Here is a 23,659-nt window from a genome sequence, read left to right as displayed (position 1 = left end):
CCAGCAAAGGGGTTTGTTCACCAGAGAACAGAGGCTCGTGTAATTAGATTCCTCAGATAAGAGTTAAATTCTCAATCTCAGTAATTAGAAGCCAGGAATATGATTCTTTCCTGGATGTTTGAAGGACACCCTGTTTTAACCATGTGCACTGTACGAGATGGGAGCAGACTGGAGCTGTTGGGGAAAGACCGCTAGTTTCTCTCACTGTGCTGCCAGGCTGGGGACACTTTCTCTCACAGATATAAGAGGGAGAGTGAGAGAGAGAGGCTTAGACCATTGTGCTTTCATTCACTCAGCCCACTCTTGTCGGACCATGAAAACTACAGTGATTCGATTGTAATTAATTAATTAAGTCTGGTTTTAAGCGCTGCAGCCTCCTGGCCTAGTGAGTGGCAGGCTGTGTGTGGGTGTGTGAGAAGGAGTCATGACAACATGCTCGCTCTCACTCGCCGTCTCTCTCACGCAGCTCTGTCATGGCACTTGGTCAGGAAAGGCCTTAAAATAATTGACTGATTTGCATTGGCGCAAGCGGGGTTTGTAAAAATCTGAATCGATCGCAGGTTGAATGAAGACACTTGAACATGGCACGATTTTCTAAATAACTGCATACGAGCCTGCGTTTCGTGTCATCCTCTGAATCTGTTTGTGCACACAGGATGGAGCGGATGTCTGAGGAGGCATTGAGGTTGAACCTGCTGAAGCGGGGTCTGGAAACGGCCGATGAGAGAGAGGAAGCGCTGGCCAAGCGCCTGAAAATGGAGGGTCATGAGGCGATGGAGCGACTGAAGATGCTGGCATTGCTCAAGCGCAAGGACCTTGCCGCTTTGGAAGGAGCCAATGTGGCGGATGGGAAAGGACCCGGAGCCAGCCAGGGGCTGATGGGAGCCTCAGCGGTGTATGAGGAGAAGCTGAATGGGAGCATGAGGAGCACAGGTCATGGAGGACCCAGCAAGAATGGCAAAGAGAACATGATGGATGAACCTGTGGACATGAGCGCCAAGAGGAGGTGAGAGGACATGCAGGGTTGACTCAGCTGACAGGGTTGTTTCTTCATTCACACTTAAACCTCATGTGCTTTGCAATGGTTTTGGTTGCTAACATTTAACATACATTTGTATTCAAATTAATGCCTTTATTAGCAGTTTATGCAATATTTAAGTATTAATTCCAAGAATGGATCTCCCATATAAAGAACAAAAAATTATTCATGTAAATATATTATTATATACTGATCAGACAGTCTTCACTTTTCTGGCCAACAGCTTCAGAATCTTGATGGCTGCTGTCTCTAAAAAAAAAAAAAATCCTTTTTTTTTTTTTTTTTTTAATATAAAAGAGTTTTGTTTGAAACAAGTAGTGGAAAGTCAGTGAGAGAAACTTGCATGTCTGCTGATGGGCTACTGGAAAAAGTCTGTGGTTGGTTATCTGCCAGCAGTGTCACTTAAAATGCCTCTTTTTGTGGAAACAGGTTGTTCTTAGCCATGTGTATTTACAAAATGTACCAGACCCCAGAGTCAAAACAGTGAAGTCTTTTGAGACAATGTTCAGAAAAGTAGTTTGAAATTCTGGCAGATGTGATTTCAGCGAGAATTGTTTTTGTGGAAAAAAATAAAATGCATAAATTAAATGTTTTTGTTACAGATTGCTCCATGAGCATATGGTTTCTGTACATGTGACTGTTGGAGTTCATTTAATTGGATTTCATGTTTTTTCATCATTCAGTATGTAACTTCTTCACGTTAGAGCAGAAAGTAGCTGGAATGCAGGGCAGGGAGGACCTTGTATAACCTTTTCACTTGATGTCCCTGTTGTCTGTAGTGAATATTTTTTGTTCTGGACATAGCCTTAATGTAAAATATGATTTATAACATGTTTGTAACAAGATTAACTAGCCATGTTTAACTTGTCCTGCCATCCAGTGCATGCACACACATACACACCTACAATACCAGTTGTCATTAATATAGAAGACAATGTTGAATTAAAGAAACAAATCATATATTCCCTGCTTTCAGACTGAACAAGAGTTTACCAAAAATGTATTCACAATATGTTTTTCCTCCCCTGCTCTTTCTCCTTCAGCGGTGTGGAGCGAGAGAGGTGTACTCCATCTCCAGACGTGATTATCTTGTCAGATAATGAAGCATCTAGCCCAAGGAGCACTCCACACCCGGAGGAGCGTCGCCATCACCCCAACCTAGACATGTTCAAGGTACAGTTTTCCTTACACGGAGCATCTCAATCCCACTATCCAGCATTGTTGATTCTGCTCCAGCATCTCATTTACTGACTTTAATACACTCAGCCCTCTGCACTGTATGCACTATAGCTGCCTATAGGATATTAGAATGAGACAAACACTTCATCTTCTGCCCATGCCATGTCCCTGACTGAAGGATATATTGTAATATTGATTTAGCAAAAATGTGTTATGTGATCATGAGCAACAGCCAGCTTGTAGATAAATTTTTTTTTTATCATATGTGTGGTATAAGCCCTGATAAATTTATCAGGAAGCCATATTGCCATTTCAGGTCAAAGCAATTGGAGCACAGTATGCAATTTGTTCTTCCGCTACAGCCATTTTTCTTTTCAAGTCAAGTTTATTTCTATAGCGCTTTTCACAACAGACATTGTCTCAAAGCAGCTTTACAGAATTTTAAGTTAAGGTGAATGGTGTGTATTTATCCCTGCCATGCACCTGAAATCCCCAGTGAGTGTTTGTCAGTGATAATTTTCTTCTCTTAAAACATGATACTTTTAACCATCAGTTCTGAATTTCCATAGAGTTAGGAGTACGGATGTCATAGTGGAGCAGTAGGGGAGTATTGCACTCTCACAGCTCTAGGGTTCCTCAGGGCTGGGTATATTAAATTGCCCTTAGGGGTATGTGTGTACGTGCATGTGTACATGGTAGCGTCATCTCATCGAGGGTGCATTTCTGCTTCACACAGTAGTCTGCAGCCAGTCCTGTGACCACAATGGCCCTGACCTGGATAAAAGTGTTTCTTTAGCGGTAAAGTTTTTTTTAAAGCAATGGATTCAGCAAGTGTGTGCATGAGTCACTTCATGGCTACATTCAAACATCTACAGCTACATAGTGCTGCATTCAATAGTAGGTCATCTGTGCTAGCTAACGATCACTTTTATTAGCCACAGGAAGGTTCCTTGTCTCCAACCAAAGTACCATACTAAATATCATGTCAAATACTACACCATCTGTGCTCACATTTGGATGGAAATATACCTAATCAGTGTGGATTGGCTACATGCCTCTCAGCTCTTGTCTCCAGTGGGCAATTTGCTTAGAGCTCTTGGCCAACAGCTGCTATAAATCGACAATATTTGGACATGGCCTTAGTGCTGCTGCAGAGAGCTTTGCTGGCTATATTTGTATATATAGACCTGACTCTTGTGTCAGGCCTGGTGTGCAGATGCATCATAGTCGTCCATGTAAGGATCATCGTCTGCATATCTCTGACTGTTCTGTTGCGTGTGTGTTGCTCTACAGGGAAAGACGGGCGAAGAGAGGCAGCAGATGATCAAAGCCCTGTGTGAGGAGCTAAGGCTGGAGGAGGCCAGGCTCGTGCTGCTGAAGAAGCTGAGACAGAGCCAGATGCAGAAGGAGAACGTCGTACAGAAGGTCAACACTCCCACTCCCTGCCATTAGCTCCACTTAGCAGTGCTGCTAACACCAGCTGGACACCTGGCTCACACCAGCTTGGTTTTCACAGTGAAATGCCAAGACGCACATTTGACCTGAACAATATTGTGTGCGATCAGTCGTAGCTGAACTATGCTAAGAATCTCATACAGCTAGTGGTGTTATTAGGAAATCTGCTCAGCACAATCATGCCATTTTTTTGGCACGAGTAGCAAACGGCTTGTATGTGCGTCATTGCAGGGGGACTTTGCTAATTATTTTAATCTCGAGCCAAGTTTTTTAAATAATTGGCACCCTTCACAACGTAATGATATGTTATAATCTCACTTACAGGAAAATTGCATTAATACTTGTTAGAACAGCTTTGATTCATTAGTCTGATTTGCCTGAAGATATTTTGATATTTCACTTTTAGGGGTGTCAGGACTTGTTTTGTGCAATAGGAATCTTGGTACTTATGAACGGAGAACCGTTCATATGAGACGTTTTGAAGATTTAATAAGAAGAGTTTTGTTAGAAAAGTTTCTGAAGTTCTCTGAAGCCCTCAATAGTTCTCATTGTCTACTCAGTCCGTTATCTTGTTCTGTTTTATTGTTGTGGCTGCCAATAACTCTGTCGACTGTAATTTTTTGATTTCCTTGCAAATCTGTGAAACGAGATCTCGATCATGTGAAAGTACAGAAGTTGTGATTGCAATGGCAAAATCACAATCAGTAAATTAGACCCCAGACAGAAAAAGAAACCACTGTCAAAAATACTTTGTCCAAATAACTCATTCTAAATTTTATTACAATGAGTACAAATGAGTTTTCCTGTCCATTTCAGGAGATACAGAGGGTTAAATTGGGATCCTCAAGAAAGCAGCAAGCACAGGTGTTAGTAGTGTTTCTAAGGTTCTGTCACAGAACTGTGAAATATTTGCTTTAGGGCCACAGCACTCATGTGTTCAGGTTTTTAACTTTTATTTCCCTGCAATATTGATAACTTAAAGGCGTACCTGATGATCCACGTTAGCATAGTTGTTAACATGTAAACCTCATTGTGGTGTTAATGCTCGTGTTTGTACATCACTCTCCAGGTTCCAGTTGTTCAGAATCCCCCCTCCTCCGTGCAGCCCTCCACAATTCACAGCACACAGGGGATGACCAAATTGCCTGTGCGGCCTGAGCCCCAGAACCTTCGCACAGCACAGGTGTGTATGTGTGCGGCATGTTGGTGGATTTCTTTTTGTACTCTGCAGTGTAATGATTTCTCCTCGTGTTTTACTTCTTTAGATCATCTTAGGTCACTGATCTTTTTGGATACCCAGATTATTACAATTAAGAGACAGCGTAAAAAAGGCTTTTTTACTCACACAAAAGGAGCATCTATTGTGCATAGTGGTTGTATAGATTACTAGATATTGCACAGCTGGTTAACGTCTTTGTATTATGTGACTGAAGAGTTAAAAAAAAAATAATAAAATCAAGTGACTGCTGGTCTCTAGTGGTCATCCATTGTACTACACAACTTAATTTATTTGTATGTTTGTTCCAGGGCCACACGGTGATCAGGTCTGCAGCCAGTGCATCTCTGCCACCCATGATGATGTCTCAGAGAGTGATCGCTCCTAATCCAGCCCAGCTGCAGGGACAGCGAGTTCCCTCTAAGCCTGGCATGGGCCGACCCTCAGCAGGGAGCATGAGCAATGCAATCAACTACCAGCAGGTACATGCATCCTAACAGCCTTCAACAAGGATGTCTACTTTATCGCACAGGCTTGCATGCTCTATATACAATGGTTTACTGCCCTGTTCCTGGTTTGTGTTATTACTTCACTGCAGAGACAGAGCACATTCGCATGAATTTCACCAAGTAGCTGACTCTTCAGCATGTGACAAAAAAAACAGCATCACAAGGAGCATTTATAATGCTAAGACTGAAGTCCTATTGTATTTGCTTTGTTGTGCAGATGAGATCTTTCATACCAGCTGTGTACACAGAGCTGATTTAACGTTTAGTGGGGGGGGTTTGTCTCCTCCTTTGGTATTTCAGTACAAGCATGTGTACACAGACATCTCTGAAACCTTTAATAATTGCTTAAATAGATGCAGATTTATAAAATGCTGAGTAAGTGGGTTAGTCCGGATTTGTTTGACAAATCAGCACAACACGCTCCTCCTCACTGAAGAATGTGTTCTGGAACAGATTCTAAAAAGGTTACTGGTTTTCGGTTTTTAGGAAAAACTACAGAAAAAAATATATATATAACTTATTTGTCTCTAACTTAGGAAAGTGGATGTAGTGGGTCCTTTTTAAGTCTGATTTACCATTTTAAGAGGTTCATAATTGCAGTTGTGGCGATTCAGTAGTTTGTCATTTTCCATAATACTGATTATTTCCAGAATTAACTTCTCGGCAAATGCTCTTGTGAACACCGGAATGATTTGCAGGACAAAGGGTAATGTTTGCATGTCGCAGCATACTCAGCCTTACGTCGATATCTTTCACTGGGAGGATTTTTAATGAGTCTATCCATGGCTTTACCATCATGTATCAACACTGATTTTCTGAACACAGAGCCATGATTGTTTTTCTGAAATCCTAAATAATGCTTTCTCTTTGCACTGCAGGCTGCTAGCCAACAGGTGGCGGCCTCTCAGCGTTCTGGCTCCTCAGCAGCCATCTACATGAACCTGGCCCACATGCAGGCGGCCGGGGCAGCAGGTGTGCCGGGTGTTGGGGTAGGTGTGAGTGCAGTTAGCCCCTCTGCACTTCCCGGCAGCTCTAGTGTGGGCTCTGTGGGCACGATGAGTGATCAGGCCAGCAGCCAGGCAGCTGCCAAATTAGCCTTGCGCAAACAGCTGGAGAAAACACTGCTGGAGATCCCTCCACCCAAACCTCCCGCACCGCTGCTCCATTTCCTGCCCTCTGCCGCCAACAGTGAGTTCATCTACATGGTGGGACTGGAGGAGGTGGTTCAGAGTGTCCTCGACAGCCAGGGTGAGAATCATGACCCCAAAAATGATGGATCTTGCTTTCTTTTTACTCCTTATATACTCTGGGTGGTTTGGAGTTCTGGACAGGGCAGAAAAAAATGGGTCATTATTTCCGAAATTAAATTTATTACATTAGACCTGATGTCCTATTATGTTTTAGCGTATAGGGGTTTTATTCTTTATGATTTGATTTCTTATTTTTATATATATATATATATATATATATATATATATATATATATATATATATATATATATATATATATATATATATATATATATATAATGTGTGTGTGTGTGTGTGTGTGTGTGTGTATATATATATATATATATATATATATATATATTACTAGTGGTAGTATATGTGTGTAAAAGTTTAAGGAATTCACCAGTGTTTTCATTCAAATTTGTCAGAACACACATGAACTCGTATAACCAACATATTTTATAAGAGGAATATGTGAAGTCTGTCATTCTATTTTTATTTTTGTACATATTTATAAACTGATGAATTGATTGACAGCTGCACACCAGCCTTTAGACGACTTTGAAATACGGTGTCATTTTTATAGTTTAAAGTGCCATAAGAACCTAAAAATATAGCCAACATTTTATTATATGCTTTAGTGCTAAGTTATTTATAACACAACATGTAGCAGGTCTCAGTGGTCTTTACCTGTCTTGCCAGGTAAAATGAGGGGTTCACTAGCACGCATGGAGCCGTTCTTCTGTGCCCAGTGCAGAACTGACTTCACCCCCCACTGGAAGCAGGAGAAAAGCGGTCGCATCCTGTGTGAGCAATGCATGACCTCCAACCAGAAGAAGGCCCTAAAGGCTGAACACACCAACCGTCTGAAAAACGCCTTTGTCAAGGCCCTGCAACAGGAGCAGGTTCACTTACAGCCAAAATCCATATTCAGACGCATAATGCACAGCATTAAGGGAATCTCTGACGATATTCACTTTCTCTTGTGGTTTTGTGTGCGGTAGGAAATCGAGCAAAGGCTTCAGCAGCAGGCGGCTCTGTCCCCAAGTGCGGCTCAGACTGTCCCCAGCATCAGCAAGGCCGAGAGCATGATCCGACACCACGCACTCCGACAGGTACCACCAGAACCATCATTGCATGTCATCTGGCACTTTAGAAGTGAAAGTTGGTTAGTTCTTCTGACATGTAACCAAAGCCTGAGAAATATCTGATCAGATGCAATATTTCAGGGCTGGTTAAACACCAGACTGATAAAAAAAATACTTTGTTGTTAGCAAAGTGCCATAAAATAAGAGTAATGAAACCTGTTGGGACCTGCTGTTATGGGAAAAGAATCAACTTTTGGGTGTTTAGGTGCATCATAACATTCTATTTTTTATTGCTTTTTGTGTAAATCAACAAATGTGCACATTTTGAATAGAAAGGAAAAAAAAGCTCTTTTTCAGGTTGTTTCAGTTACCATTTATTGCTGCTTGATTCTCAAATATTTTAACCTTAGCCAATCAAAAAAAAATTTTAATTCAACCATTTCTCTTTATGAATGTCAATCCCTAAGATTCACACACAAACTAGCTATTAAGCAGCATAAACATCTTTCTAATGGTGGAGTCTGTTTTATATTTTATTGATTTATTTTGTGTTTTAGGCTCCTCAGCCACAGGCAGCTATGCAGCGGGGTTTATCCAGCTCGGCGCGTGGCGTGCTATCTAACTTTGCCCAGGCATCACAGCTCTCCGTGGCCAGCGGACTGTTGGGTATGACCAGCAAGCGCTGTGGAGGAGGCAGTGCCAGCAGCAGTCGGTCACAGCACGACAGCCGCCGACAGCTTTACAACATCCCCGGTGAGCGTGATGAAAAGTCGACCTGGATTGGTTTTGTATAAATGCGATCCGGTTTGTTCTCCTTTTTCCCTCCTGATTTTATATCCTCTACCTCTCTGTTCTCTCAGGCTTGAATATTGCCTATTTGAACCCAGGAGGTCACAAGGCATCCAGCCTGGCGGACCGGCAGAGGGAGTATCTGCTGGACATGATCCCCCCACGCTCCATATCTCAATCCATCACTGGCCAGAAATGAGCTCACACACACACCCACACTGCAACCATCACCCCTGTCGCATGCAGTGCCTGTCCGTGTGCCTACCCAACTAACCCATCTGAATAACTCGGCCAGATGAACACCAGACTGTCTCAACTTCCATTTCCTACTAAAACAAAGCTCTTTATTTCTTGCTATTGCTCTGTCATTTATCACTATTATTAATAATATTATTATTAATATCATTATTGCTTGTGTTAAAGGTATCCTTATGTTTGTTAGTAGTTTTAGTGACTTGTGGATTATTATTTTTTTTCCTTCTGTTTGACATTTTTTTAAATTTATTTATTTCTCAAGGAAGGGGCTAGATTTCAGGGTTACTTGAAAATGTGTTGCTCTTATTTTCCTTCATGGCTTCTTCCCTTTTTGCACCCTGTAAAATGACGAGAGCTTTCCCTCCCTTTTCAAAAACCCCTTTTTTCTTATGATTTAGCCCCATTGAAGCTATAGTTAAGCTTCAGGAACAAGAACAGCTCACCTATGCCATGTGTTTAAAAAAATATATATATATATATCTTTGTAGCAAATACATTTCAAAGAGAAAGAGCCTTGGTGGAGACGGCGTCTGACAGAATGACTGACTTTTCTAGTAAGCTAATCCTAATGCACTGAGACGCTGATGGCTGTTCTGCCTTGAGAAGGCAACGTGATACGAGAACACTAGGTGCTGTGTGCAGAATCATTGAAGGATGTTTAGGTCAAAAAATGGCAGCAGAAGGATGGCTGAAAATGTGCAGCGACAGGAGCATCGCGATGATGAAGCAAAAAAACAAAACATGCAGTGTTTGTGATAAAGGATTTGCAGCAAATTCAGAGGCCTGGATTAACGCATCTTCCACGTTCCTTCAATGCCTTTACTTTCATGACGTCGATGCTGTGAGAACGTTTCTTGCGGTGCCATGTGTTTAGCTGCATATGGAGGAAGTGAGCATCCAAACGAAACTAATTCCCTTTGTCAGTATCAATTCTCCTGCAGCGTCCTTAATTTTTTCTATTTCCCTCCTTGGCGGCGTCTCCTGCCGAAACGGTTGCGTATCTGAGAGGTACTTACCACAGGAGACGATAATCATCAAAACGGTAAATGGACAGAAACTATTCAAATATCTATATGATTTTATGTATAGATTCTTAGCATGAGATAAAGGTTGAAAAGATGGAGGTCGTATATCTATAATAGCATAGGCAAGGATCAATCACCGTGATGGGGCAACTCATTCGAGATGCCTTTTTCTCCAGGAGCACTTTTAAAAAAAAAAAAAATTTCAATCAAGAACTGAAAAAATAATGGTTAGGAAAAGGACAAGAATGTTTCATCTCCCAGGCTTTTCAGGTATGGATGTCACCAGGCTCGTCTCGGAGAGAGTTAGGAGAGAGACAGTGTCGTGAATCCCAGACCATCAGTTCGTTTTCTGCTGTAAGTCCTGTTCGTGCCTCGGGTCCACCAGTACATTTCTGTTCAACTGTTGACACTTGTCTACACATTTCAGGCCAGAATACAAACAGGGCAGTATGGCAGATGTTGCACAAGGTGGCAGCATGTGCAGCGTTTGGTTAGTATGCAGTATTCTCTGGGAACGTTCAGACTGAGATCAAATCCCTTTTGGTTTTTTTCGGTGCTAGGCGTTATTCACTTCTGTTCACCCTCTGCTAATCAGCTCGCAATGAATTGACTTCTGTCAAATCGCTTTATTGAAGCAATATGTGTCGATTGCTCAGCAAAATACAAATGGGTGACAAAGGAAAAACTGGTGGTTCTTTAATGCTTTGGTGGCTTTTACAGTTATGCGTTGGCATTGCAGGGCTTATTATACATCAACTCAAAGCTCTTCTAACTAAACGCATTTATTCTTTGATCAAACATTTCTACCCTGATGGTAATGATCTCGCCAGATCTAAACCCAAATCAACAACTCTGGGAGAATTTGTAGCAAAGAGTAGAGGAACTAATCTCTCCAATGTCATCATCAGAATACCAACTGAGTAAATATCTTTTGGTAAAAGGGCTTTATCAAGGAGGCAGTGGATCTGGAGTTTATTCCAGGAACACTGGGCATGAGAATGGAACACACCCTGAATACGATGGCAAATTTTTTTTTTCTCTCTCTCTTTCATTCGACACCCATTTGTAAGTTCATTTGATCGCTTAAATTCTGCAAGAACTTTGCTTGTTCCATCAACATAGACTACAACAAGCACTGAAATCATGTTACATACAAGCACTTTCTTAAGTGCCACTTTCTTTTTTTTTCTTCTTTTTTTTTTTTAATGACAAAATCAAGTTAAAAAATGTGTGTCATGTGAAACCATTGTTTTATAGCCTATGTGTTTTTTTTTTCTTGCTTGGGACAAAAAGATGCAACTTTTAAACAAAGTCGTTAGCTGTGTTTCAGAGTTCATACATGTGCACCATGCCAGACAGACTTTGACTTTTTGTCTTGTGTTCACACGGAGAAATGCCAATATAACACGGCTGGTGCGCTCTATTCTCTGAACAAATGAAGTGTGAAAACCTTTTTTTTTTTTTTTTTTTTGGCACTGATCTGTCCCATCATGCTCCACAGAACAAAGGGGAGGGGCTTACAGCAGACACCATCCATATCTGCGTCTGCGGTGCTGTTTTAAACATTCCCAAACCCAAACTTTACATTTAAAATGAAAAATCAACGTAGCACAGCAAATGTTAGTTACATTTGCGAGCTAACATCAGGTAGCACTGAACCCAATCTGGCACTATCGTTTATATCGTGTGTTATTAATGTCATTTCCTAAAGGCTTCGTTTTTGAGGGTTTTTTTTCGATTCTCTCGTGTGCAAGCGGTCATAGATTGTGACTTCAGACACAGCTGTTAAAACTACCTTGACTTTGATTCACAGGTGCAATATTATGATATATGATAGAAAGTTTACGCATAAGAGATTTCATTGTTTCCATTTTCCTGACTTTAATCAGTCCCCTATAAAGGCATATGATGTTTTTGCCCCTCTGGTTCGAGTGTCTAATAGGCTGTATGTATAGTCAGTCTCCTTTCCCTCTACTAATCTCTCTGCCAGACTGGAATGGCTGCATCCATACACATTTCCTGAGATCTCCCAGTCGGATATTGAAATGAATTGAAAAAATTTTTTTTTTATTTATTTTTTTTTTTTATTCTAGGATTTAAAAAAATGAAATTTCCTTTGATTTATTCTTTTTAGTTTCATTTGATTTCTTTATTTAATTTGTCGACTTTCATACATAAAACCTACATGTAATCAACAAAACAAAACAAAAAACTATGAGATGGCAACACAATATTTACTAGGTCATAAGTAATAATGACTTATTGTACATACGCTTTTTTTTCTCCTTTGAATTAAAAAATGAAATTAAAATGGTTGTATATTGTGTAGACACGCAAGCAAAAAGCCATGAATATTGTGAAGCTTGTCATTTTGTTTAGTGATCACTGTGTATTATTGTGTAACAAATGTGCAAAATGTACGGGATTATACTTCTCTTGTTTTTGAGCTCTTTTTGATGCATTTTCTCCCAGAATATATGTTTTTGTAGTATGTAGTATTTGCAAACCGAAAAAGAATTTGATCCATTTTCCAGTCTTTCGGACTCGGACACAATGGGATAATCTTGTATATGTTACTTTTTTTTGTGTGTTGCTTTTTTTTTTTTTTGTTTAGTTTTTTTTTGTCAAGAACATTGAAGTTTAACCAATGTTTGGTGAATGCATTGATTTTCTCCTGCTATCCCATGCAAAGGGTCAGACTCACACATCTGCAGCAGATCAGATATTTGACAGTATTACCCTAAACCTGACCAAACCCCCAAGCACTCAGCTGTAGATAACGACATAAGGCAATGCACACTTCATTTACCTTGAGTTCAACCCAGGGTGACCTTTACACTTGACACTTTTGGGAGACAATGTAAATCCTCATTTTGTACTTCTCATACTTTACCATCTTATCTCATTATGCCTTTTCTTCATGTCTTGCCCCGAGTGGGGGATTTCGCAATGCTCTTAATTTTTCATGGATAATTGTATACATTTGTATACGTCCACAGGTTAAGGAAAATGTTTGCCTTTGACTGTTCTATTGCTTCTTGCTTTCAGTTTAGTACATTTTTAAGACAAAAAAAAAAGAATGACAATTTTTGCACACTTAAGTATTAATTATAAAGAGTGTGACCTCCTTTTCAATTTTCATTATCATAGACTTAACTGTCCGTAACTCCCTGATTGGACAATCAGCTTTTCTGGAGACTTTAGTTTTAGTTTGTCTTTCCACCATGTAATGTCTCTCAAGTACTCAAACCATTTTCACTTCTTTTTATAAATTTTTTTTTTTTTGTCAGTTTATTTTTTTCTGATTCAGTGTTTGTTTGTTTCTCCCCCCCCCACCCCCCACCTTTATTTAGTATTTGTTGGAAAATGAAAGTCACTTTTGATTAAGTGTGGAAGAAAATAGTCTTTTTTTTTTTTATATATATATAATTTTCTCTTTTTTTTTTTTTTTTTTTTACACAGACTCCGCTGTGGTTCCACCAATTTAAATATTTAGAACACTTGGCAATATATAAATCTGTTTTGTTTAAAAAAAAAAAAAAAAAATGCATAAATAAAACCTTGTTTGAGTTTGAAAATCTATTGTATGGACAACTGGTGATTGGCTTGAACAGTAATGAATTTCGAATCAAGGCTACTGTGCGTTTTGTCAAGGGATTTTTTTTTTTTTTTCTTTTTTTGGAACATTTAATCCAGACCTTTTGCACATCCTTGATATTTAACTGTCTAAAAATGACGCTGAAAATAAAGAAATTGCTGTTTGATTACTGCCGATTGATTAACAATTATGCGTTGACTGAAAAAAAAAAAAAAAAGAAAATAAGCTAATTTTGGAGGAAATAACTTTGTAATATTTATCTCTTGCAAGCTATGTTTAATAAAGGATGGAACAGTTTACATCTGTGAGTGAGTCACTTCTTTATATGTGGTGTTATTTATTGACACAAAAAAGACCTTTAACTCTTATGTATATATCCAATATTGGCTTTTTTTCTCTTTGATGTAAACTTAAATATGTTAGCAATATTGCTGTTTGTGCTTTAACTGTTTATATAGAAAGCTCTAGATTTAAATGCGTAATCAAGACAGCAGTAGAAAGACTCCAAAGCCAGAAGAACACAGTGGGTGAGGGCGATGTTCCCTTGGGGATACTTCACCATTGTTTATATGCGCGGTTGCAGGTCATGTTGTGAAATAGAGTTGAGAAGGCTCTGTGTATTCTTTTTGTCTCGTGTCTATGGAAAGGTGTGATTGCTTGTAAGTGATTTTGCAGAACACTGTGGAAAAAGATTGCCAGTACTGTTTGTTCTTCCTCTATGCAATGTGTCTCCTGGGGCTTTGTCTCCATTGGTGATTGTGTGACTTTACTTTTATTGTACTAAACATATGATGCATTCACTTAATGGAACACCTATACAATTTCTAATGCATGCAGTTACTATTGGCTAATCCTGTATCATCAGCACAGATACAGCTCAAGTGCTTCAGTTAACGTTCACATTAAATACAGTTATTTGTCTGTGATTTTGATTTTGTGATCATATGCTTTTTGTTAGAGGTTTCAACTAGTTCAAGCCTTTTTCTGAAGGGAAAATCGATTTGGTTTTTCATGAATTATGAAGTTCTATTTAAATTAGGCACTTGCAGGGTAACACAGTGATACGATCTGTATCTATATCTTTTTCATGTTTCAGATATATGCATTTGTATGCAAAATGAAATCTGAAGTGGTTGTGAAAAACAGAAAAAGGTCAGCGAGGACAAAAATGTTAAAAACTCATTCACTCAAACTGTCATTTTTAATTGCAGCTTTGAAAAAAAAAATTGTATTATTTATTTATTTGAAAGTGCAGCCATTCTTTCCAGAAACCCAGTTCACCAGAGTTACTTCTCTGTGCAACAAGTTTAGATAATCATTAAAAATTTACATCCACCGACCTGTTTCATATTGTGTAACTGCCTACATTCCTTAAAAAGGACGACCGATAAATATCTGTTAAAACGAGACACTTCCAGTGATGGTGATATATTATTTTAATTTATTTTTGTTGGGAGAGCAATGTGGTGTTATCTGACCTCCAGAACAAATGCATGCATTCACCCCACCCTCAGCCCCTAGGTATGTGTTTGTTATGAAGTTCTACCATTGTGTAATCAGAGATTGTGCAAAACAGATGGCAAATGAATAAAGAAAATCAATCCTCTTCTTATATTTTGAGCACAGTAGGTTCTCGTTTGGTAGCAAACCAGAGTGCAATTAAGGCAGGACACAATAAGTGAATTAAACTTTTTAATAAAATAAAAATTGCAATTATTCCTGATCAGCTGATTGGTTCTATTCTGATATGCTGATATTTGCTGTATTGGAATTTTTTTCAACATGTTTGTGTTTATGCAAATAAGGCTTTGACTAATTAAATAGAAATAGTTAAATAGTACAGTTTGTGTCATAAGCTAATTTTTTTGTGTATTAGTCATTTACTGAACTTCAGTAATTTAATAGTCCAACAAGTTGTTTAGTCTTAAATCTCATCCTCTTTCCCCAATAGCATCATTTTTTTTATTCCTTGCTGAGACACTGTTGAGAGAAGAAATGTTTTATTTACCAGAACCCAACTGTACTGAGCTCAGTAGTCAGGAAAGGTAAGATAATGCTGGTATGGAAGAACTTATAATGATGGAGAGCCAAATAAATGCACCATGATATTAGGTAAGAAAGTTTGCAAAGTCCAAGCAGAATGAAATTAGTTCAAGCTGGATGAAAATGTTATCTATAAAGAACAATTCCATGTGGATTCTACTTAAAACTCAAATGGTGAATTGATCAGTTTTTTTCATGATCCTTCAGTTGCATTTCCCAATAGACAATAGCCACGTTTACATCTAAACATTTTTTGTCATTCCGATTGAAAGATTCGGTGGTGTTCACATGAGACGTTATATGATCCGATGGTGTTTACATGTGCCGGCATTTTCAATCGGAATGTCTTTGTGACATGCGCACATTAGCCTATGTCTTTTTTGACACCTTTTATTTCTGTCAACATGGAGTCAAATAATTTCTTACCTGCTATTTTTATTATGTTAAGTGTTGCTCTTCATCGAGCAACAGCATGAATTTGTAGGTACACTACTGCTGTAAGGTATGCAGAAAAGACTGCTGCAGGAAGCTGAGCTTTTTTGGTGGCTGTGCATCTCTAAGGAGCATCTTAATACCCCTCCTTTCTCCTCCTCTGAAAAGCAGAAGCGTGTGGATGAAGGTCCACAGTAAGGAGTGGTGGAGGCGTGTGAATTGCTGTAATTTACTGACCTGGAATGCAAACTAAACTTTTGCAGGTCATTCACACATTTGTGTTAACTGGTAGAGGGATTTATTGGCCCAGAAGAGAAGGACTTCAAAAATCCAATTCCTTTAATTATGTGTCGCGATTGTTTTATGCAAATTTGGAAGCTGTGCGGAATATCATGAATATCATCAGGCAAATCAATTCGGTGTTCACAAGAGCACAGTAAAAAAGTTTGTGAATATCTTCTGCAAGAAATCGGTTTAACATGGCACAATTCTTGTTTTAGTTTGGGTATTAGAAAGGTTTATCCCACCCCTCTCAAACCGATTAAAATTTCATTTTGTTTGGGCATTTTGAATATGACTGAGGTGTTTATATTGAACATTTTTATTCGGATTGTATTTTTAAACTGATGACAATGCTCCATGAAAACGCGCCTAATGATTTGTCTGAGCTATCAATCACCAGGCTATTTCTAGTTTCAAATATGTATACAAACTTTGTGTCATTGTATTGCAGTAAAATTGACCAAACCCAATGAGATCAATGGAACGTTGTTTTAACCAATAGTGCATAGTAATCTTAGGGATCAGTATGTCCTCAGAGCTATGGAGAGATTTGGGAACTCTTTTTGTCAAATGCCCAGGAGAAATGGTTTTTCCTGTGTATAAAGAACAGGTACTTAGCATGCAGTGCCATTCTTCAGCTATGTGACAAATCAATCAGACTGCTCTTCTGTTTCATAGATGACAGGAATAGCATGTACCTTCATGAAGAAATGAAAGCCTTATGCTTTTATTGGTTGATAGTTAATGAAATTATTGAGTTATAAAAAGCTTCTCTCTAACACAATCTTGTCTTTTGATGGAGGAGCCTCACCCAGAGACTCATCTACAGATGCTTTTGGTGGGGTTTAATCCATCAGTGATTGCTGAAACCTCCCACAATTATATAGTCAACATCCTCAAATGGTATCCAGTGTACTAGGGAGCAAATAAAACAGAGACACAATATTTAAGTAGTGTAAATGTCACAATAGAAAACTAAATCAATATAAAAAACTTTTCTACGTTATTTCTTTTTCAATATCTTATTTGCTGTAGAATGGACTAACCATATGATTATTCCCAACACGCTCTCCTGGATCAAGGTGGAGTTTGGTTTATTATTCATACCAATATTCACTGCCTCAGGCTCAGTAATGTCGAGCATGGCTCATTGGAGATGTCACTTGACCCAGAAGCCTTTCAAGAATGAATATCAAACTTTTTATTTACAAGCAGGATTTTACCTTGTTTACCATTTTGTGAGTTGTGATGCTTTTTCTAAATAATTTCTCAGAAAATATTATTTTAAGTTTGCTTTGTTTAGCAAAGGAACATCTAGGTCCTCTTGGGACAACATCAGACATGGGAATCCTTTGATTTGTCTTCTTTTTCTGCTTGGCTCTCTCTCCTCTCCATTGTTTTCTTTAATTCTTTTTATGTTTTTATTGCACCCACAGATAAGCATATCTAAGATATGCAGGAACATTCTGGAGGTCAGTAGGACCTGGGCATGGGAAAAATCTGACAAGTCGTAGTTAGCTGTTTTTCTTGGTTAATATGAGAAAGTAGAAAGATTGAATTAGACACTAGTTCACACTTTTGTCGCTTTTGATGTTTGGTACTATGCTATCATTTACAATGATCAACTATAGCCATATAGGGTCACTGAGAATCTTGAGCCAATCCTATGAACACTGATCACAATGTACTGTACGTGAATTAACCTCAGTAGAAACACGTGGACATCACTATTATAATTCGCTTTTATAATTTGTATATAATTTATATATATAATATTTTATTTTGCAACTACTCCAGATCATTTTTGAAAGCTTTGAAACATTTAGAACATACAGTGGCTTCAGTAATGAAATATTTTTATCACACACATGCCACTGATAGAGAACAATACTCATAGATTAAACCCCCGTTCCTGTAGCCTGAGTAAACTCAGTAACTTGGCCATGATATAATAAACTCCTGCTAAACAGGGGGTAATGTATAAAGTTGTCTTTTCTGGACACATGATGGAGGATCAACTTAATAAATGCTTTTATCTAAATATAAGACAGGGCATGACTGGACGTCAGAAAATTTTTATGTTAAAGCAGCAAAGAATGAATAAAAAAATGAGAAATAAAATGTACAGACACAAAGCAGAAACACAGTACAAATATATACAGTATAGTATATAAGTACAAAAACAGCAAACACAGTAATCTTTAAGCCAGGTTTTGTGGCATATGAAAATATTGCTGTTTGAAAGGTTTTTGAGCAATGTTCTAAGCACCAGTGCTGTTGGGTGTAAATAGCAACTCTACCACAATGAACAGTGGTGATCATCTCAGACTCTTAAATGCATTACAGTTCTGACCCAATGGCACATTTCTGAATTGGATTTTCTGTATCTATCCCCATGGTAACTGTAAACAAGTTAAGAGCTGGAACATAATGATGAAGTTTTTCCCCACAAGTCCCACACTGACCCAACCCTGATGATCAACAGACTCATTCGAACAATGAATTCACACATAACACTCTAAATCACTGTCCCACACACAAGCTGGAGTTCACTTCCTGTCAATCCTCAGAGTATCAGAGTGTGATGCAACTGGGAAGTCAGTGAAGACACAGTAAACAAGCGCATGTACACAGTTGAATACATATCCTATCACAAACATGTTGTTTTGCATTTGCCTCAAGTAGGCTTTCTGATCTAAGCAAAGTGTTTTACAATATTTTATGTACACATGTAAAAATCGGCCCTGGCATTTTGTCCCAGATCTGCCTACTACACACGATCACAAATACTACCCTTCTTTGTACGCTCTTGACTATGTATATCTCCTATTTCATAAAAGCACTGAAGCCATATAATAATAGGTAGAAAAGAATGAGAGTTTACAGATTATAATCTTTAAAAAGTGTAATTTATTAATACAACAAAACTTTAATCCACACTGATGAATCCTAAAGCTATCTGTGACATCCATCATGTGTGTGACTGTGTTTGAGGGAGAAAGAAAAGAGACTTGAAGAATTGTTTATCATAAATAATATTAAATAATAAAGCAATGTCATTAGGCCAGTGCTTAGTGCCGATCCCAGGCCGGGATAAATGGGGAGGGTTGCGTTATGAAGGGCATCCAGCGTAAAACGTGCCAAATCAAATACAGTAAAACTCCGTTGTACGAGCAAAATTCGTTCTTGAAAATTGCTCGTAGGTCCATTTCCTCGTACATTCAAACTAATATTCCCCACAAGAATTAATGTAAAAGCGATTTAATCCGTTCCGAGATCTCATTTGATCGCTTATTTCTGCACTTAACAAGTATTTGTAGCCTATTTGAACAAACAAATACACCGCAAATTACCGTAATATAAACATAATTTAACACTGACCCATGTGGTAGTGGTTGATTGTGAGTGTGAGACACACATCACGCTCGTAACCTTCTTGGTTTCCATGGTAATTCTATTTACTTTTGTTTTCACAGCACCATCACTGATTTTCTTGGGAGACATTTTTCAAGAATTCTAGGGAAATAAAAATATAAAACTAAAAAAAGTAAAGTTTTTGCTGCACTGAACAACGAGAGAGACCGAGTGATACGTCATCAACTAAGCGATTGATGCGACCCTCGGCCGAAAACGGTGAACCGGCAGCGTAGGTTTGCTCGTGCCTTCGAAATTTGCTCGTGAAATAGGGTAAAATATTGCGAGCAAGTTTGCTCGTATCTCCGTTTGCTCGTACTATAGGTTCCTCGTACAACAGGGTTTTACTGTATGCGGATCACAAACCAGAATTTCATACCGGATCGGTCGAGGCCCGGGTTACCATTGACCTCAACAGGTCTTGTTAGTCAACAGGGTACCGGTGGAAATTTGGCTTCTGTTGGCCAAATAAGGTGAACGAGAGGAGGAAGACTTCTACAGAGACAGCAGGAAAAGGAGAAGTGGGGGAAAGTGGAGGTTCGGGATGGTACTTTAAATGTTGGTACTATAGCTGATAAATGGAGAGAGTTAGTTGATATGATTGAGAGGAGAATGGTAGATATGTTGTGTGTTCAGGAGACCAAGTGGAAAGGTAGTAAGTCCAGGAACATTAGAGCGGATGTAGTCGAGGTGAAGAGAGTTTCAGACAGGGTGATGAACATGAAGCTGGAATTTGAAGGGGTGATGATAAATGTCATCAATGCTAATGCTGCACAAATGGGTTGTGAGATGAAGTGGTAGAGTTTACCTAGAAAAAAACTATTGTTGATTGGGGCAGACTTTAATGGGCATGTTGGTGAAGGAAACAGAGGTGATGAGGAGGTGATGGGTAGGTATGGTCTTAAGGATGATGAACAAGGAAAATAAGAGAGAGAGAAGGTTGGATGGTGTGGAAATGGTGAAGCAGGAAGTGGATAGGATCAGTAAGGAGGAAGTGAGAGCAGCGAAGAGGAAGAAGAGTGAAAAGTCGGTTGGACTAAATGACATACCGGTAAAAGCATGGAGATGTTTAGAAGAGATGGCAGTGGAGTTTTTAACCTGGTGAGAAGATGCCTGAGGAATGGAGAAGGAGTGTGCTGGTACCGATCTTTAAGCATAAGGGAGATGTGCAGACCTGCAGTAACTACAGGGGAATAAAGTTGATCAGTCACACCATGAAGTTATGGGTAAGAGTAGTGGAAGCCAGGCTGAGAGAAGAGGTGACCATATGTGAGCAACAGTATTGTTTCATGCTGAGGAAGAGCACCACAGAGGCATTATTTGCTTTAAAAATGTTGATGGAGAAGTAAAGAGAAGGTCAGAAGGAGTTGTGTGTTTTGAAGGATTTAGAGAAAGCATACAACAGGGTGCCTAGAGAGGAGTTGTGGTACTGTAAGAGGAAGTCTTGTGTGTCAGAGAAGTATGTGAGGGTGTAGCAGGACATGTATGAGGACAGTGTGATAGCAGTAAAGTGTGCAGTAGGAACGACAGACTGGTTTAAGGTGGAGGTTGGACTGCATGAAGGATTGGCTCTGAGCCCTTTTCTGTTTGCAGAGGTGATGGACAGGTTGACAGACGAGGTCAGACAGGAGTCTCCATGAACTATGATGTTTGCGGAAGATATTGTGATTTGTGGTGAGAGTGGAGAGCAGGTTGAGAAGAGCCTGGAGAGGTGGAGGTATGCGCTGGAGAGAAGGGGAATTAAAGTCAGTAGGAGTTGAATAGAGTACATGTGTGTGAATGAGAGGGAGGGAGGTGGAGTGGTGCGGTTGCAGGGAGACAAGGTGGAGAAGGTGGAGGAGTTCAAGTACCTGGGGTCAACAGTGCAAAGTCCAAAATGGAGAGTGAGTTAGAGAAGTATAGAAAAAAGTGCAGGCAGGGTGGAGTGGGTGGAGAAGAGTGACAGGAGTGATTTGTGATAGAAGAGTATCTGCAAGAATGAAAGGGAAAGTTTATAGGACTGTGGTGAGACCTGCGATGTTGTATGGATTAGAGACAGTGGCATTGAGTAAAAGACAGGAGGTGGAGCTGGAGGTAGCAGAGCCGAAGTTGTTGAGGTTTTCGTTGGGAGTGAGGAGGATGGACAGGATTAGAAATGAGTTTATTAGAGGAACAGCGCATGTAGGACGTTTTGGAGACAAGGTGAGGGAGGTGAGATTGAGATGGTTTGGACATGTTCAGAGGAGTGACATGGGGTATAACGGTAGGAGAATGCTGAGGATGGAGCCACCAGGAAGGAGGAAAAGAGAAAGACCAAGGAGGAGGTTTATGGATGTGTTTAAGGAAGACATGTAGGTAGTTGGGTTGAAAGAGGCAGATGTAGAGGACAGGGGGGTATGGAGACAGATGTTCCGCTGTGGCGACCCCTAATGGGAGAATAATAATAATAATAAAGCAATGTATCAGAGACACTTAAAAACAAGTAGCTTTTAGCTCAACAGGGAACTACAGTCTACTACTCCTGCAGACATAAATGTAAGAAGCCAAAGAACAGTTTTTGGCTATTTTTTATCAAGTGGTATCTATTATTACATAGCTCAAGTGCTCTGAAAGCAGATCAGCTTACCGCTGGCTCTACACTCACTCCTCCCTCATCTTTTTCCCTCTCTTTATCCTCCTCACTGTGCGTGCCGGAGCTGCCACTACTATCATAATCAGCCACTGCAGCTGATGAAGGTTCTGCTGCAGCAGAAAGCATCTGTTATTTTTAAACCTTTTGCAGTGTCTCTCTGAATTTACTGTTCTTTTTTTCCCCACACAATTTCTCTGCTCCTTCCTTGAGTTTTTTCTCCATCTCTCTCTCTGACTATTTTGACAGATGCACACTGCATGCTCGCACAGAGCCCTGAAAGGGGTGATGTTTAAAGATGTGATTAGGTCAGCCTAATGTCAATTAAGAAAAGAACCAATGGGCTGCTAATTAAACGTCTCACAGGCCGGTCTGTCTGGAAAAAAAAAACCCTACGCCAACTTTTTGACAACCACAAAGACCCCAGCACCATCAACTAATTAAGCAGAAAAAAGTATAGACTATTCAGAATTATTGGCCGATCAGACAAAAACAAAATGGGATGTATCATCCCAAGAAGTACGTTTCCCAGCGGGAAAATTGCCAGTATCCCAGATAGCTGAAAGCTTCAAAAAAGATTTTTAGAGGAATTTGGAAGTGTCAATTCAATGCATCAACAAATCAGTCCTTTTACATTTATAAATTTGTGTGTGTGTGTGTGTGTGTGTGTGTGTGTGTGTGTGTGTGTGCGTGTGTGTGTGTGTGTGTGTGTGTGATTGCGAGAGAGAGCCAGACAGAGACAGAAAGTGAAGGGTGATGGCCTGACAGGTATTGTGTGTGAGGTGCTCGCTTATGGTTGGTGTTGAGTGGTGTTGATTCACAGTGGGAAGGAATATGAGCCCCACCTGAGGCCTATTCTTTGTAAAACAACTTCAAATAGAAATTATAATTGTCACATACACATTCATACAGAGTAGTGAAATGCTGTCCAACATGTACAGAGAAATAGAGTATACAAAAATATAAACTAATAAAAATATAATAATAAAAGTATTACATATAACCAAGTATAAAAAATAGGCATAAAATGGCAGTTTTGTATATATATATATATATATATATATATATATATATATATATATATATATATATATATATATATATATATATATATATATATATTTATATATATATATATATATATATATATAAAATTAGGCAGGCAGGAAGGACTGAATATGTAATGACATAGATATTGACAGATGGCATAGTGTTTTCTTTGTTGTTTTCAAATTAGCTTGAGCCTGAAATAAAAAACATATCTTACTAATTAATCATTTTATGTGCTATATTTTTCCATCCTTCTCTTCAGAGTGAATCCCTGGTGTTTGATTGTAGGAATTTAGTCACATGGTTTGCATTTCTACAATATAATATGTAATAAGTGAAATATGTTATAATATTATAATGTATAAGGCAGGTATGAATGTTTAGGTTTGTTTTAATGCTTAGTAGTGAAGCCTGAGTGAAAAAGCCTAAAAGGGGTCTTTGCAAAAC

General features: G+C 39.1%; 1 protein-coding gene across 1 annotated transcript in view; it reads left to right on the top strand.

The window, feature by feature from the left end:
* gatad2b (GATA zinc finger domain containing 2B) overlaps positions 1-13,682 on the top strand; it is a 37,137-nt gene extending 23,455 nt beyond the window's left edge. The window contains exons 2-11 of the mRNA XM_083523324.1: positions 656-1,006; positions 2,083-2,212; positions 3,512-3,643; positions 4,743-4,856; positions 5,201-5,371; positions 6,277-6,646; positions 7,331-7,533; positions 7,633-7,743; positions 8,274-8,469; positions 8,577-13,682. Coding sequence (XP_083379450.1) covers positions 657-1,006; positions 2,083-2,212; positions 3,512-3,643; positions 4,743-4,856; positions 5,201-5,371; positions 6,277-6,646; positions 7,331-7,533; positions 7,633-7,743; positions 8,274-8,469; positions 8,577-8,704 — 1,905 coding nt within the window. The 5' untranslated portion in view covers position 656 and the 3' untranslated portion in view covers positions 8,705-13,682. The remainder of the gene's footprint in view (positions 1-655; positions 1,007-2,082; positions 2,213-3,511; positions 3,644-4,742; positions 4,857-5,200; positions 5,372-6,276; positions 6,647-7,330; positions 7,534-7,632; positions 7,744-8,273; positions 8,470-8,576) is intronic.
* Positions 13,683-23,659: the final 9,977 nt, after the last annotated feature.

Source organism: Silurus aristotelis (assembly GCF_946808225.1).
Source record: "Silurus aristotelis genome assembly, chromosome: 21".
NCBI classification, from domain to species: Eukaryota; Metazoa; Chordata; class Actinopteri; order Siluriformes; family Siluridae; genus Silurus; species Silurus aristotelis.
The sequence above is the reverse complement of the archived record's forward strand: the minus strand, read 5'-3'. Positions and strand labels throughout refer to the sequence as shown.